Raw genomic sequence first — 16326 nt, forward strand, 5'->3', positions numbered from 1 at the left:
GGGGGGGGGGGGGGTTCTGGGGCTTATCCTCAGGTCCTGTGGGTGGGGCAGCGAGTCGGGGCCTGAGCGTCAAGAGCATGCCCTAGTGAGCGGGCTGGAGCCCAGCGCGCTCCTGGCGCCGGCCGGTTTGGGGGTGTCTCCTCCCGGGGCGCCATGGCGGCGCTGGCCAGTAGCCTGATCCGGCAGAAGCGGGAGGTCCGCGAGCCCGGGGGCAGCCGGCCGGTGTCGGCACAGCGGCGCGTGTGTCCCCGCGGCACCAAGTCCCTTTGCCAGAAGCAGCTCCTCATCCTGCTGTCCAAGGTGCGACTGTGCGGGGGGCGGCCCGCGCGGCCGGACCGCGGCCCGGGTGAGTGCGGCTGGGGCGGGGTCTCCCGGCCAGAGGTTTCTCTGCCTGGGAGATTGAGGCCAGGGACTCTGAAGGAAAGGGCCTGGCTGAGGGGCTCCTCGGAAGTGGAAGGGGGTGGGCCAGGACGACAAAGTCCCTGCCAGACTGTGCCTCAGTTTCCCTTATCTTTAGTCCATAACCCGGAGTCTCCTTATTTTCGAGGTCAAGGGGAAGGCTTGAGGGGCTAAGTCTAGCTCCCCGAAAGCCTCGGAGTTCCTGCTCGTCCCCCCTTCCTAACACAGCAGTCCCCACCCCCATCGTCCTCCGCCTACGTGCAGGTTCTCGCGATTCTTTCAATCTGGAGCGGAGAAGCCTGGGGGTTTCCAGACGCCTGGGTCACCCCAAGGGTTTCTGCAGCTCCAGCAGCACGCCCCCCCAGCACCTGCCCGCCCCGGTTCTCCCGCTCCTCCACGCCTGGACTCGGTTCCTCCTGGTCGAGCTCTCCTGGCTCCGAGCCAATCTCCCCAGCTCTCCCTCGGGTGTCCTTGCAGCTACCTCGCCGGCCAGCCCTCTATGCGCCCTCCTCCCGTGACCTGTGCTTCAAGAACGGAGCTGGGCACCCCCTCCCTTAACCCCGGCGCCACTCCGAAATCGGGTCCCGTAGGCTCAGGGGACCCTACGCTGGGAGGAACTCAGATACAGTTCACGGCTAGAGATGGGCGCAGACTCTTGGGGGTCGTACCACCTACAAGGGGGGACAGGGAGGTCGGCAGAGAGCAAGCGATGGGGGAGGAGAGTTGTGAGAGTTAGAGTGTGGTCCCCGTCCAGGTGCGACAGTCAGGGAGTCCCTCTGGCCCTGCTCCCGCCCGCTCCCAACTCCCTTAAGGGTAGCCCCCTCGCGCCCTCCTCCCCGCGCCACCGGCTGCCCATAGTGGTACAATCCGCAGCCCACCCTCTGAGTGGGACCGGGCCCCCACGTGACTCAGCCTGCCTCTCCATCTCCTCAGCTCCCACCCCCCCATATCCTTGGTTATGTCCCCCTTACCCCAGGCGGGTTACCTGGCCGAAAGGGAGAGGCTGAGCCTCAGGGAGAGCTGGGCCCCCGCAAGCCAGCAGACAGACAGACAAACAGACGGGTCAGTGTCAGACAGGCCGGCGCTGGGCCAAGGCAATGCTCTCGCCAAGCTAGCGGCAGCCGCAGCAGGTGCTGAGTCAGCGTCAGACCCAGTCCCACCCCCACCCCTGAGGGAGAGCCCCTACCCTGTGGTCAATTTGCTGCTGCCACCGTCCCCCACCTTCGCAAACACGCTGCCCCTTCAGTACCCCTGCTGGTCTCCCTCTGTCCCTACCTTTTGATATATCTCTCCCCTCCCTCCTCCCCCACTCCTCCCCGCTTCTGGTTAAGCTGTAGGGTAGGAATTAAGCCATTTAAATAAATTTCAATAAATTACACTGAAAGCTCCTGGTTATAGGAAACAGAAGGGACCCACACCAGCTTTCCCAGGAGTGAAAGGGAGGTGGGAGAGAGCGTGCTTGGAGGGTAAGAGAGCTAGGGCCCTGGGACCCTCTTCCTTCCTTTCATTCTCCTTGCATCCTCTGATCCTGCCAAGTGTAGGAATGTTTCTGGGAACAGAGATGTCATTTTCAAAGATGAATGTCTCTCTCTCCAGAGCCTCAGCTCAAAGGCATCGTCACCAAACTGTTCTGCCGCCAGGGTTTCTACCTCCAGGCGAATCCCGACGGAAGTATCCAGGGCACCCCAGAGGATACCAGCTCCTTCAGTGAGAGGGGAAGCTGGCCACCGGGTGGGAAGGGGGAGAATGGGGACAGCAGATGACAATCCTATTCCCTCTTCAGCTTCTGTTGCCATTGGTCCGTCTTCCTGACCCCTAAGGGAAAAAGCGGAGCTGGGATGAGGGGAGCTCAGGTGAGGGTCAAAGGCCTGGGTATTGATGCTCCCTCTCTCCACCCCAGCCCACTTCAACCTGATCCCTGTAGGCCTCCGTGTGGTCACCATCCAGAGCGCCAAGCTGGGTCACTACATGGCCATGAATGCTGAGGGACTGCTCTATAGTTCGGTGAGACAATGAGGCTGAGTGGCCGGGGAATACTGGGAACTCCCCTTCCTCAATTTGTCCCTTGAGGGAATGACAGTCTTCCTCAACTACAGACATTTTGCCCGGGACTCCTCCCTCCAGCTTTTGCTCATGGCCTGTCATCACTGCCTGTCCTGGACCAAGTCCTCTAGGGTCTCTCCAATGCCCACTCCTTGCACACCCCCAACACAGCCCCAGGCTCTTTGAATGTCCAACTCTTTCTGCCTTTTAGGGCCTCTACTTCTCATCCCATCTCCTCCAGATTTTGTCATTACTCACTTCCCTAGAGTCATCCAGGATAGGGGATAGTGAGAAACTGGGAATACAGTGGAGAGAAGGAATCTTATTCCAAGACCCCTAAAAGTCTAGTTCTTTAAAAAAAAAAAAAATAGTAACAGGGTCTTGCTATACTGGCCAGGCTGGTCTCGAACTCCTGACCTGAGCTGATCCACCCGCCTCGGCCTGCCAAAGTGTTGGGATTACAGGCATGAGCCACTGCGCTTGGCCCAGAGCCTAGTTCTTAGTCCTCAGGGGCCCACCAGGCCTCTTCCTTGTCCTCCCTTTGCTCCCAGGTCCTACATGGACTCAGAAGTTGCCCTCCCCCTCCCCCAAAAAACATATGGATTATATCTATCTATCCTGGCTTGTGCTTTCTATGAGCTCCCTTCTGCCCAGTGATGTGTCTTTTTATCTCTCTGTCTTTGTGTGCCTTTCTGGGTCTTTGTCTCCTTAGCCGCATTTCACAGCTGAGTGTCGCTTTAAGGAGTGTGTCTTTGAGAATTACTACGTCCTGTACGCCTCTGCTCTCTACCGCCAGCGTCGTTCTGGCCGGGCCTGGTACCTCGGCCTGGACAAGGAGGGCCAGGTCATGAAGGGAAACCGAGTTAAGAAGACCAAGGCAGCTGCCCACTTTCTGCCTAAGCTCATGGAGGGTGGGTATAGACTCAAGAAAATGTGGACCACAGGAGAGGGTATTGACCTTGATATAGATATTTAGGGGCAGACAGCTCAGGCTACAAGTGATAAGAGGACCCTGTTATGACAGATCAAGCCAGGAAGGCTTTGCCCTTTGGGGGTTTGGGGTGCTCTCCTCCTGTGGGTTGGGGTTCTGGGAGGGTGAATGTACGGGAAGGGAGCCCTTTCAGAGCACTGGTTCTGCCTGGTCCCTCTGTGCCTAACTCTCCTTCCCTGCTCCTCTTTTTCTCCCCTTCACAGTGGCCGTGTACCGGGAGCCTTCTCTCCACAGTGTCCCCGAGGCCTCCCCTTCCAGTCCCCCTGCCCCCTGAAATGTAGTCCCTGGACTGGAGGTTCCCTGCACTCCCAGTGAGCCAGCCACCACCACAACCTGTCTCCCAGTCCTGCTGTCACCCTTGCTGCCACACACATGCCCTGAGCAGCCAGGTCCCACCAGGTGCTCTACCCTGAGGGAGCCTAGGGGCTGGCTGTGACTTCTGAGGCTGCTGAGACCCTTAGATCCTTGGGCCTAGGAGGGAGTCAGAGAGGGGGATGTCTGAAGATGGTCCTGGCTGATCACTTCTTTCTTTCCACACTCACACAACGCCATGCCTTTTCCTGAGATGGCGCTGGGAGTTCCCAAATGGACAGCCAGGGCGCAAACATTTCCCACGCCGGCTCAGCCAGTTCCTGGAGTCCCGTGCCCATTTTCGTTGCCACTGAGCCATTTCTAGATTCACTGAAGCTCAGGATTCATGTGTCCTTCTTTCCCTGCTCTACCTTCTGCCTTGGTCTGGACACATTCGGGAACACTGGACACCCTAGCCAGGGCCACTTCTGCACTAGGGCTCTGTGCTGGAACCCAGGCATGCTGCCAGCCTTTGCTCTGGATCCATCAGGCTTCTGTCCTTGACTCAGATGGATCCCTGGTTTCCAAGTAGAAAGAGGCTAGATTTGAGCCTTGTCTAGCTGTTGGCCTTGGCCTGAACTGGAACCAGTCTCAGATGACCACGGGTTTAACCTTCTTATCCCAGAGACACCCAATTCTAGTGCTTTATGGAGCTATACTTCCTCCTGAATCCCAGCTCTAGGACATAGATCATGACTCTCAGCCCTTTTACCCAGGATGGAGCGGGGGCCTGTATAGCCATATTATTGCTCTCAGTAAGTTCTGGCCCCACCCTCCCACCTTCTTGAGTGATGAGTTCTGGAAAAGACCCAGCTATGATTCATAAAAACAGTTCTGGATGAATCAAGAACCACTTCTTGTTTTCCTAGATAATTCTCTAAAAATATGATTCTTCCATATAGAATGCTAAGCTTATTTTTACATGCAGTTTCTAGCTACTTCAACCAGATGAGGTCGTGCCAGGGAGACAGAGTCTGGAGAAGGGCAGAGGAATTTTGGAAAGATCCCTGGCTCATAGTAGGAAAGCTGGGATGGGGGAGGGGTCAAAATGATGGCATGATTGAACCTGCCTCTGTGTTGGGTGGATATGAATACTTAGCTACCTCAGCAGGAATTCCTTCCAGGTCCCCTTTAAAGCTGAGGTCCTTAAAGTAATGTGTCCTGAATAAAAAGGACAAATGGATACAGCCTTGACCCTCCCAGTGAGGAGACCCCAATTCAGCAATAAGTCTCACCCTTCTCCCCTATAGGTCAGGCCAAGGAGGGTGAAGGCCTCTTGCACTCCAGACCTCATATGCCCCGACAGCTTCTAATTGGATAGAACTTGCTTTACCTTACAGCTTAGAACCTTAGCTAAGTTTTAGATACCCAAAAAGGGCCTGTCTAGATTTTTTCAGAAAAACATGGAGCGCTAGGGGCAGCCTGGAAAAAACTGGGAACCTGCTAGTGAACTAGGAGGGAGACTCCCATAGCCTCAGATTTGGATAGGGTAGGCTGAGGGGGCCCTAAGGGAGGGATTAGGGCTCCAAGGCAGGTCACTTTTCCTTAGGCTGTTCTACTTCTGGCTTGTTGCAAGAGGAGTAGATGTCCCCTCACCCACACAAACCCCGCTCAGGCTCCACCCAACTCCTGGAACTGCTCCCAGGGGATTGGGTCTCCACTCCACGCTTTCTCAATTAAAGACGATGTATACAACTAAAGTGCTATCTGTCATCTGTTGGTGGCGGGCTTGGCAGTTGCTGGAAGCAGGATCAAGTCCCAGGGGCGGGGCGGGTGGGCTGGCGGCTGCCCCCAGCAACAGGTGCACATTCTCGGGCTCCTCGTCACTTCCCCTGTGATGGCGGTCCCAGTCCAGTGGCTCTCCGAGCGAAGTCACTGAACAAGCCACCAGGCTATGATCCCAGGGGCTCTACTGATGCTGCTGGGGGCGCTGGGGGCGCCGCTCGCCCCAGGTAAGTGTAGGCCCCGAAGGGGCAGTGACGGGTCCAGCGGTTGTGGCCAGACACCAGGGCTGCACTTAGTCTCTCCTTCCCCAGGCGTCCGCGGCTCGGAGGCAGAGGGCCGCCTCCGGGAGAAACTTTTCTCTGGCTATGATAGCTCTGTGCGGCCAGCGCGGGAGGTGGGAGACCATGTCAGGGTCAGCGTTGGTCTCATCCTGGCACAACTCATCAGCCTGGTGAGGGCGCACTGCGGGGGTGGGGATAGAGGTCAGGCCTGCCGACCGGCTGGGGGGCGTGACTTTAGGCAAGGCCGGACCAGGGACTGACTGGGGGCGGGGCCTGGGACAAGACCAGGCTGAGAGGGACCAGCCTTCAGTGAAGACTGGGTCGAAATCAGACAAGTGAACAAACTCTGGCCGTGGCTGGTGGACAGGCCTGGAGTAGAGCCGGGTAGGGTGATGGAGGGACCTGTGACTGGACCTTAAAGTGGAGCTGGGGATGAGGCAGGGGCTGGGGGATGGACATTGAGGTAGGGCCATATGGGTTCTGAGTGCCCAGGGTGTTTGGTACTCAGGGGTCAATAAATGGCAGCGGGTGGAGATTCACGGCTGGGTGGATTAAGAGCTGAGGGCAGGGCCCGGGACAGAGCAAGGCGGAGGACTAGGCAGGACCGGATCTGGTAGGTTGATAGGCTGGGAGTGTAGATGGCCGGAAAGGGTGTTTCTGAGATAGAGGCAGGTCTTAAACTAACGCCCCTTCTGGGATGTGGACTTGGACCCAAGGGGATGGGGCTCAGAAAAAGGGGGCGGGGTTCCCAGGAGAGGTTGGCCTTCCCAGCCCCTCATTTCTCTCCACCCTACTTCACCTTTACTCCTTAAATTTTCCCTTGTAGAACGAGAAGGATGAAGAGATGAGCACAAAGGTGTACTTAGACCTGGTATGGAGACCCCGCAGGGTGGGAAAGGGCCTCCCGCTGCCTTGACAATTTCCTTGAATATCCAGCCCAGTAAGAATATTTTTTACATCATGACTTTAGATAACACGTTTACAACTGAAGCCAAACTTCGAGGAAACAACACTTAACTTTACTACAGGAGTTGCACCCCATGCATTTTTTATTCTAATTGTGTGTGTGTGTGTGTGCGTGTGTGTGTATGTGACGCGGTCTCACTGTGTTGCACAGGCTGGTCTTGAACGCGGGAGCTTGAGCCATCCACCAGCCTCAGGGGGAATCTCCCCAAGTGCTGAGAGTACAGGCATGAGCCACTGCACCTGGCCCATTCTAATTTTTGAAACAATGGTTTGGGACCACTAATTTGATTTCCCATCCACTAAAGGATTGCGAACTGCAGTTCGAAAACCACTGTTTTAGAGGCTAGCTGGTGCAGCCTCCTCATTTTTACAGAGTAAAAAATTGAAACCCGGTGCAGGGGAAGGGAAATTAGCTGATGTGGATCCCAGCGAGTGAAGGCGGAGCCAGAGCCAGAACCCCGGCCCCTTTGCCCCACAGTTTATGCCTGCCCTGCTCCCCTTCCTTGCACTCCCTTCCTGGGCTTCCTTTGGAAATCCCTCGTCCCCTCCCGGCCTCCAACCCGGGACAGCCCCTCAGCCTCTGCTTCACTAGGAGTGGACTGACTACAGGCTGAGCTGGGACCCTGCGGAGCACGACGGCATCGATTTGCTGCGCATCACGGCGGAATCCGTGTGGCTCCCTGACTTGGTGCTACTGAACAAGTAGGAGATCTTCCAAAGCCCGGGAGGTGGCGCGGGGCCTCGCGGGGCGGGGCCTCCGGGCGCGGGGCCTGATCCCAGATGAGATCTCTTCTCTGCAGCAATGATGGGAATTTTGACGTGGCTCTGGACATTAACGTCGTGGCGTCCTCCGACGGCTCCGTGCGTTGGCAACCCCCGGGCATCTACCGCAGCAGCTGCAGCATCCAGGTTTCCCGGCTCTACATTGGAAGCTGAAGGAGCTTTTAGAAACCCTCCCTTTCCATAGACATCCTGACTCTCCAGCGACTCCCATCCTTCATCCTTCCCCTGTTATCTAATCCCCATGACCCTCACCTCTTGTCTACCCTCCTGGTTTTCCATTGAGTGTTCTGTACACTTTCTTTGGCTTCTAGTCTTACTCAGTGACCTCTCTCCCCACCCCCATTTTCTCTATGGATTCCCTTCATAACCCTCCAATTCCTCCATGATTCCCCTTCCCTGTGCCCTCCCCAAAGGCCTCCCAAACTCCATCAGCGCTGACTGATTCTCTGGCAGCTCTAGTGACTCTCCCCTCCATCCAGGTCACCTACTTCCCCTTCGACTGGCAGAACTGCACTATGGTGTTCAGTTCCTACAGCTACGACAGCTCGGAGGTCAGCCTGCAGACAGGCCTGGGTCCTGACGGGCAAGAGCAGCAGGAAATCCACATTCATGAAGGGACTTTCATTGGTGAGTGGGCATGGCTCCTACATACATGGGCTCTATGATTTCCAGCTTCTAACAGGCTCATAAATATCCTGTCAGGGACGCCCAATACAGCCCTGTGGGGTCAGCAAGATGGGTATGGCTATCTACATTTTAAAAGTATGGAAATTGCCGGGGGCGGTGACTTACGCCTGCAATCCCAGTACTTCGGGAAGCCGAGGCGGGCAGATCATTTGAGGTCTGGAGTTCAAGACCACCCTGACTAACATGGTGAAACCCTGTCTCTACTAAAAACAAAAAATTAGCCGTGCATGGTGGCAGACGCCTGTAATCCCAGTTACTCGGGAGGCTGAGGCAGGAGATTTGCTTGAACCGGGGAGGCGGAGGCTGCAGTGAGCTGAGATGGCACCACTGCACTCCAGCTTGGGTGACAGAGTGAAAGTTCATCTCAAAAAGATTTTAAAAAGGCGGGGTGCGGTGGCTCGCGCCTGTAATCCCAGCACTTTGGGAGGCCGAGGCGGGCAGATCACGAGGTCAGGAAATCGAGACCATCCTGGCCAACACAGTGAAACCCCGTCTCTACTAAAATACAAAAAATTAGCCAGGTGTGGTGGCGGGCGCCTGTAGTCCCAGCTACTTGGGAGGCTGAGGCAGGAGAATGGCGTGAACCTGGGAGGCGGAGCTTGCAGTGAGCCGGGATGGTGCCACTGCACTCCAGCCTGGGCAACAGAGCGAGACTCCGTCTCACACACACACACACACAAAAATTAAAAAACAAAATAGGCCTGGCACAGTGGCTCACGCCTTAATCTCAGTATTTTGGGAGGCCGAGGTGGGCGGACCACCTGAGGTCAGGAGTTTGAGACCACCCTGGCCAAACATAGTGAAAACCCACCGCTACTAAAAATACAAAAAATTAGCTGGGCGTGGTGGTGGACGCCTGTAATCCCAGCTACCTGGGCGGCTGAGGCAGGAGAATCACTTGAACCTGTGAGGCGGAGGTTGCAGTGAGCCGAGATTGCGTCACTGCATTTCAACCTGGGCAACAAGAGCGAAACTCCGTCTCAAAATAAATAAATAAAAATATGGAAATTGAGACTTGCCCAAATTTATTTGAGATGGGCTACTCAGCCCAGTGTCCACAGCTAGTCTCATCAAGTCAACCCTCTCAGATCTAGGCTGTGGCAGAGCAAGCCATACTTGGCACTAACGAGGACAGCTCCCATATCTGTGTCCCCCTCCTTCTCCTCCTCCCCAGAGAATGGCCAGTGGGAGATTATCCACAAGCCGTCTCGGCTAATCCAGCCTCCAGGTGATCCTAGGGAAGGGAGGGAAGGACAGCGCCAGGAAGTCATCTTCTACCTCATCATCCGCCGGAAGCCTCTCTTCTACCTGGTCAACGTCATCGCCCCATGCATCCTCATCACTCTTCTGGCCATCTTCGTCTTCTACCTGCCACCAGATGCAGGTAATGGGGGAAGGGGTTCCTACCATTTTGTCATTGGCTCAGCTTCTTCCTCTTCACCCTTAATCCAGGCAAGGTTTTCCTGCCAATCCAAAGCATCATAGATTGGGCTTCAGCAATCCCACCCAGGCTCTGCCTCCCATTGACTGCCACCTTTCCTCCGCTCAGTGAAACTGGAATTCTTTCCCAATAGGAGTCCTAGCCTCTAATCCATAAAGCGTTTACTCCTCTGAACCACAAACCTCCAGGCTTAGATAACTCTCCCATTGCCTTTCCCTATTCCTAACATCCCCTCCCCACTGTCAGAACCCCACTACTCCTTTATTTTTTTTCTCGCCTTTTTTTTTTTTTTTTTTTTGAGACAGGGTCTTTCCCTTTTGCCCGGGTGGGGGGGCGGGGGGGGGATCCTAGTTTTTATCCCCCCCAAACTCTTGGGCTTAAACAATCCTCCCACCTCAGCCTCCTGTGTAGCTGAGACCACAGGCGCCCACAATCATGCCCAGCTAATTTTTTTGTATTTTTAGTAGAGACGGGGTTTCACCATGTTAGCCAGGATGGTCTCGATCTCCTGACCTCATGATCCACCCGCCTCGGCCTCCCAAAGTGCTGGGATTATAGGCGTGCGCCCGACCTTTTTTTTTTTTTTTTTTTTTTGGAGACAGGGTCTTGCTCTGTTGCCCAGGTTGGAGTGCAGTGGGGTGATCATAGCTTGCTACAGCCTCAAACTCTTGGGCTTAAACAATCCTCCCACCTCAGCCTCCTGTGTAGCTGAGACCACAGGCGCCCACAATCATGCCCAGCTGATTTTTTTGTATTTTTGGTAGAGAAGGGGTTTCACCATGTTTCCCAGCCTGGTCTGCAACTCCTGAACTCAAGTGATCTGTCCTCCTCAGCCTCCCAACGTACTGGGCTTATAGGCATGAGCCACCGCGCCCGGCTCCCACTAGTCCTTTAACCTCCTATCTCCCTGGGAAATATATAATAGTAATAGCCAACGTTTCTTTAGGAGGCAGCATAATAGGATAACTTTTGGCAAATTCCTTAATCTTTTTTTTTTTTTGAGACAGAGTTTCGCCCTGTTGCCCATGCTGGAGTGCAGTGGCGTGATCTCGGCTCACTGCAACCTCCACCTCCTGGGTTCAAGCGATTCTTCTGCTTCAGCCTCCTGAGTCGCTGGGATTACAGATGCCCACCACCATGCCTGCCTAATTTTTGTAGTTTTAGTAGAGGCGGGGGTTTCACCATGTTGGCCAGGCTGGTCTCGAACTCCTGACCTCAGGTGATCCACCTGCCTCGGCCTCCCAAAGTACTGGGATATAGGCATGAGCCACCACACCTGGCCAAATTCCTTAATCTCTATGTGTCTCAGTTTCCTGATCTAGAAGGGGGCCAACCATTGTCCGTACTGCATAGAATTATTTTGAGGATTGACTGAGTTAGTAGAATTCCGCCTGGCACCCAGTAAGTTCTATGTAAGCATTGGGTTTTGGGTTTTTTGTTTTTCTTTTTTGAACACTTGCTATAAGGTAATTCATTTAACATGGTACATGTACTAATTCTAATCTTTACAACAATCCTGTGAGGTAAGTAACAGATTGTCATTCTCATTTTACAGTGGAGGATAAAGAGGCTGAAAGAGTTTAAGTCATTTGCCTGAAATCATTACACAGAGAGGGAAAGTGTTGCAGTTCCAACCTGGGTCAGTGGCAGTCTGATTCAGAGACCTGATATCCTTAACTCTAGTATTCAAAACATGTTTTCCTCCTCTCTGCCATCAAATCCTTTGTCTAAAGAAGGAGAGTGGGCCGGGCACGGTGGCTCACACCTGTAATCCCAGGACTTTGGAAGGCTGGGGCTGGCGGATCACTTGAGGTCAGGAGTACTCAAGAAACAGAGAGGAGGCCAGTGGAACTGAATGAAGTAAGCAGAGGGGAAAGCAGTAGGAGATGAAGTCCAGGAGCTCATGGGAAGGACCTATAGACCCTAATAAGGCCTTTGCTTTCATGCAGGAGATGGGGAACCACTGGAAGGTTCTGGAAAGAGGAGTAATATGATCTGATTATATTTCTTTCTTTTTTTAGACGTAGTCCCGATCTGTCGCCCAGGCTGGAGTGCAGTGGCGCGATCTTGGCTCGCTGCAACCTCCGCCTCCTGGGTTCAAGTGATTCTTCTGCCTCAGCCTCCTGAGTAGCTGGGATTCCAGTCACACACCACTATGCCCCGCTAAATTTTTTGTACTTTAAGTAGAGATGGGGTTTTGCCATGTTGACTGGACTGGTCTCGAACTTCTGACCTCAGGTGATCTGCCCACCTCAGCCTCCCAAAGTGCTAGGATTACAGGCGTGAGCCACCATGCCCAGCTTGATTTATATTTTAACAAAATCAGTCTGGCTGCTCGGTTGAGAAACAGTCAGCATGGGAGAAAAGGATGAAGCAAAGAGACCAGTTAGGAGGGCTTTACAATAATTCAGACCTAAGGTAATGTGCTTTGGAGCAAGGTGGTGATGTAGGAGGTGGGACTCGACTCCAGACCAAACTGAGGACTAGCTAGAACAGGAACAGGGAAGATGCAGCTTTCCATAAGACATACCCACGAGTGTGCCATGTCAGTTTACCATTGCCATGGGAACACCTGGAGTTACCACCCCTTTCCATGGCAATCAACCGATGACACAGAAGTTACCCTTTCCCTAGAAAGTTCTGCCTAATCTGTTGCTTAATCTGCATGCAATTAAAAGTAGGTATAGGCCAGGCGTGGTGGTTCACGCCTGTAATCCCAGCACTTTGGGAGGCTTAGGTGGGCAGATCCCTTAAGGTCAGGAGTTCGAGACCAACTTGGCCAACATGGTGAAACTCTGTCTCTACTAAAAATACAAAAAATTAGCCAGGCGTGGTGGCATGCACCTGTAATACCAGCTACTCGGGAGGCTGAGACAGGAGAATTGTTTGAACCCAAGAGGCAGAGGTTGCAGTGAGCCACGATCACGCTACTGCACTCCAGCCTGGGTGACAGAGTGAGACTCTGTCTAAAATTAATAAATAAATAAGAGATAGGGAAGACTATGGGAGGAGTAGCTTTGGTAGTAAGAGAATTTAGTTTTGGTAATTTTGTTTTATTTTGTTTTTGTTTTTGTTTTTTGAGACGGAGTTTCACTCTTGATGCCCAGGCTGGAGTGCAATGGTACAATCTCGACTCACTGCAACCTCTGCCTCCCAGGTTCAAGTGATTCTCCTGCCTCACCCACCCTAGTAGCTGGGATTACAGGTGCCCATGACTATGCCCAGCTGATTTTTTGTATTTTTTGTATTTTTAGTAGAGACGGGGTTTCACTGTGTTGGCCAGGCTGGTCTCGAACCCCTGACCTCAGGTGATCCAACAGCCTCGGACTCTCAAAGTGCTGGGCTTACAGGTGTGAGCCATTGTGTCCGGCTCAGTTTTGGACATGTTAAGCTTGAAATATTTATTAGACATCCAAGTATCCAGGAGAGGTTGAGTAGGCAGATGGATATATATCTGGCATTCAGGGGAGAAGTCCAGGGTGGACATACAAATGTAGGAATGATTTGCATGCAGATGGCCCTTTCAAAAGCTTGTTTCTTTCTTTCTTTTTTTTTCAGACGGAGTTTTGCTCTGTTGCTCAGGCTGGAATGCAGTGGTGCAATCACAGCTCACTGCAACCTCCATCTTCCATGCTCAAACAGTCCTCCCAACTCAGCCTCCCAAACAGTTGGGACCACAAGCATGCGCCATTGTGCCTGGCTAATTTTATTTATTTTTTCTTTTTGTAGAGACTGGGCACAGTGGCTCACGTCTAATTCCAACACTTTGGGAGGCCAAGGTGAGTGGGTCACTTGAGCTCAGGAGTTCGAGACCAGCCTGGGCAACATGGTGAAATCCTGTCTCTACAAAAAGTTGTGCCGGCGGCGGTGGCTCAAGCCTGTAATATCCAGCATTTGGGAGGCCGAGATGGAACGGATTCATGAGGTCAGGAAAATCGAGCCTCCCTTGGCCAACACCGTGCAAACCCCGTCTCTACTAAAAAAATAACAAAAAAAAAAACAGCCGGCGAGTGCCAGATGCGAGGTGGCGGCGCCTGTAGTCCCAGCTACTCAGGAGGACTGAGGCAGGAGAATGGCGTGAACCCGGTGAGGCGGAGCTTGCAGTGAGCTGAGATCCGGCCCACTCACTCCAGCGCTGGGCGACATGAGCCTAGACTCCGTTTCTCAAAAAAAAAAAAAAAAATACAAAAATTAGCTGGGCATGGTGGTGTGCACCTGTAGTCCCAGCTACTCAGGAGGCTGAGGTGGGAAGACCACTTGAGCCTGGGAGGTGGAGGTTTTGATGAGCCATTATCATGCCACTGCACTCCAGCCTGGGTGACAGAGCAAGACCCAGCCTCAAATTTGTTTTTGCAGAGATGAGTTCTCCCTGTGTTGCTCAGGCTGGTTTGAAACTCCTGGGCTCAAGCAATCCCTCCTCCCACCTTGGCCTCCCAAAGTGCCAGGACTATAGGTGTGAACCACTATGCCTGGCTGCAGAAACCTGTCTTTGAATGGCCTGGAAACATGGTCACTGATTATACCATAGAGCTTTCCTTCTGGCAAAGTCTAATCCTTCTCTCTTCCTCTCTGCCCTCCAAGGAGAGAAGATGGGGCTCTCAATCTTTGCCCTGCTGACCCTTACTGTGTTCCTGCTGCTACTGGCTGACAAAGTACCTGAGACCTCCCTGTCGGTACCAATTATTATCAAGTACCTCATGTTTACCATGGTCCTCGTCACCTTCTCAGTCATCCTTAGTGTCGTGGTTCTCAACCTGCACCACCGCTCACCCCACACCCACCAAATGCCCCTTTGGGTCCGTCAGGTAAGAAAGATCTCCTCCTCCAACCCCAGCTTTCCTTTTACAGACCATAGGGAGAACTATAGCTATGTGGTAGAGTGTTGAAGTGCCCAAGCCTGTTAGGTGTTGAAATGTTGCACAGTTAAGCTGGCCCCCATCATTATCATTTCACAGATCCCTTCCTCTCTTCATCAGTACTGCTCATCTCGGGTCCCAGGGAAATATTCTTAGGGTTAGGTACTATCAGATTGGAAGCCCACTCTTTTCAGTTGGGATACCTCCCAACCCACTGAAGAGCTTTTTTTTTTTTTTTTTTGAGATGGAGTTTTGCTGTTGTTGCCCAGGCTGGAACGCAATGGCATAATCTCAGCTCACTGCAACCTTCACCTCCCAGGTTCAATTGATTCTCCTGCCTGAGCTTCTGATCTTCCCGAGTAGCTGGGATTATAGGCACCCGCCACCACGCCAAGCTAATTTTTGTATTTTTAGTAGAGAGAGGGTGGCACCATGTTGGCCAGGCTGGTCTCGAACTCCTGACCTCAGGTGATCCTCCCGCCTCAGCCTCCCAAAGTGCTGGGATTGCAGGCGTGAGCCACCGCGACTGGCCCAACCCACTAAAGAGCTCTTAGGTCTGTGAGGCTGCATTTCTTTGCGTAGCTCGTTTGTGGAAGAAGGTGCACGCACATACGCGCGGGAATGGGCATGTGGAGTGGCGTGGTTGGCTGTTTTCCTTCTGGTCTGAAAGCATGAAAGCCCCCACCAATACGCCTCTTCTATTCTGCAGATATTCATTCACAAACTGCCGCCGTACCTGGGTTTAAAAAGGCCCAAGCCCGAGAGAGAACTGATGCCGGAGCCCCCTCACTGTTCTTCTCCAGGAAGTGGCTGGGGTCGAGGAACAGATGAATATTTCATCCGGAAGCCGCCAAGTGATTTTCTCTTCCCCAAACCCAACAGGTAGGACCACGCCCATTACCCACATAAAAGGGAGAGGGAGAACTACAGTTCCCAGAAGAATGTGCGGAAGAAGCGGCCCATGCTCCCGGAAGATGCTGTGGTTGAGCATCATGGGAGTTGTAGTACCCCTGCTGCTCACATTGAGGGGAGGTGGGAACTAAAACGGAGGCGGTGGAAGAAGTTGCACAAGGTTAGAGAGATCACTGCTGTAGGGGAGAGCGTGAAGGGCACTCTCGGGTTTTGAGAACTGGCAAGTTGTTGGAGGCAGCTGGAGCGGGGCCTGGGTCGTTGGCATTGGCTGTCTTTGCATCTGGGCGTGGCCAGTCACTCCTCTTCCAGGTTCCAGCCTGAACTGTCTGTCCCTGATCTGCGGCGATTTATCGATGGTCCAAACCGGCCTGTGGCCCTGCCTCCGGAGCTACGGGAGGTCGTCTCCTCTATCAGCTACATCGCTCGACAGCTGCAGGAACAGGAGGACCACGATGCGGTATGTCCAACGGGAATGGAACAAGGCCAGGCGTAGGCGACCTTGGCCCCACCCCCAAATTCCGCATCAGCACTCGCTTTCGTTTCTGTCGTTTTTTGTTTTTGTTTTTTTTTTTTAGACACTCTCACTCTGTCGCCCAGACTGGAGTGCAGTGGCGCGGTATATCGGCTCACTGCAACCTCCGCCTTTCGGGTTCAAGCGGATTATCCTGCCTCAGCCTCCCAAGTAGCTGGGACACAGGCGCGCGCCACCACGCCCGGCTAATTTTTTTTTTTTTTTTAGACAGTCTCGCTCTGTCACCCAGGCTGGAGTGTAGTGGTGCGATCTCGGCTTACCGCAAGCTCCTCCTGCCGGGTTCACGCCATTCTCCTGCTTCAGCCTCCCGAGTAGCTGGGACTACAGGCGCCCGCCACCACGCCTGGCTGTTTTTTTTT

At 53.6% G+C, this 16326-nt stretch overlaps 2 protein-coding genes across 3 annotated transcripts in view; both read left to right on the forward strand.

Moving 5' to 3' along the window:
• The first annotated feature begins 49 nt into the window (after positions 1-49).
• FGF11 (fibroblast growth factor 11) lies at positions 50-5484 on the forward strand. Of its 2 annotated transcripts, none has more exons than XM_017850649.1 (5): positions 50-346; positions 1996-2106; positions 2300-2403; positions 3155-3353; positions 3637-5484. In XM_017850649.1, the coding sequence occupies exons 1-5, from the start codon at positions 154-156 to the stop codon at positions 3705-3707; spliced, it is 678 nt and encodes a 225-aa protein (XP_017706138.1). In that variant the 5' UTR covers positions 50-153; the 3' UTR covers positions 3708-5484. The 2 variants fall into 2 exon arrangements, with proteins under 2 accessions (XP_017706138.1, XP_017706139.1); XM_017850650.1 differs by having other exon boundaries at positions 2324-2403.
• A 127-nt stretch (positions 5485-5611) lies between these two features.
• CHRNB1 (cholinergic receptor nicotinic beta 1 subunit) overlaps positions 5612-16326 on the forward strand; it is a 14019-nt gene continuing 3304 nt past the window's right edge. The window contains exons 1-10 of the mRNA XM_017850633.1: positions 5612-5736; positions 5821-5960; positions 6617-6661; positions 7349-7458; positions 7557-7665; positions 8019-8166; positions 9401-9610; positions 14249-14472; positions 15233-15405; positions 15745-15892. Of these exons, the coding sequence (XP_017706122.1) occupies positions 5679-5736; positions 5821-5960; positions 6617-6661; positions 7349-7458; positions 7557-7665; positions 8019-8166; positions 9401-9610; positions 14249-14472; positions 15233-15405; positions 15745-15892 (1365 nt within the window). The 5' untranslated portion in view covers positions 5612-5678. The remainder of the gene's footprint in view (positions 5737-5820; positions 5961-6616; positions 6662-7348; positions 7459-7556; positions 7666-8018; positions 8167-9400; positions 9611-14248; positions 14473-15232; positions 15406-15744; positions 15893-16326) is intronic.

The sequence above is a fragment of the Rhinopithecus bieti genome, unplaced genomic scaffold, assembly GCF_001698545.2.
Source record: "Rhinopithecus bieti isolate Rb0 unplaced genomic scaffold, ASM169854v2 scaffold_32008, whole genome shotgun sequence".
Lineage (NCBI taxonomy): Eukaryota > Metazoa > Chordata > Mammalia > Primates > Cercopithecidae > Rhinopithecus > Rhinopithecus bieti.

Excerpts from the sequence above, each read along its gene's own strand:
- FGF11 (XM_017850649.1), top strand. The coding sequence starts at position 154 with ATGGCGGCGCTGGCCAGTAGCCTGATCCGGCAGAAGCGGGAGGTCCGC. Across the intron at positions 347-1,995 it reads GCGGCCGGACCGCGGCCCGG|AGCCTCAGCTCAAAGGCATC; the intron begins GTGAGTGCGGCT and ends CTCTCTCTCCAG. Across the intron at positions 3,354-3,636 it reads TCTGCCTAAGCTCATGGAGG|TGGCCGTGTACCGGGAGCCT; the intron begins GTGGGTATAGAC and ends TCCCCTTCACAG.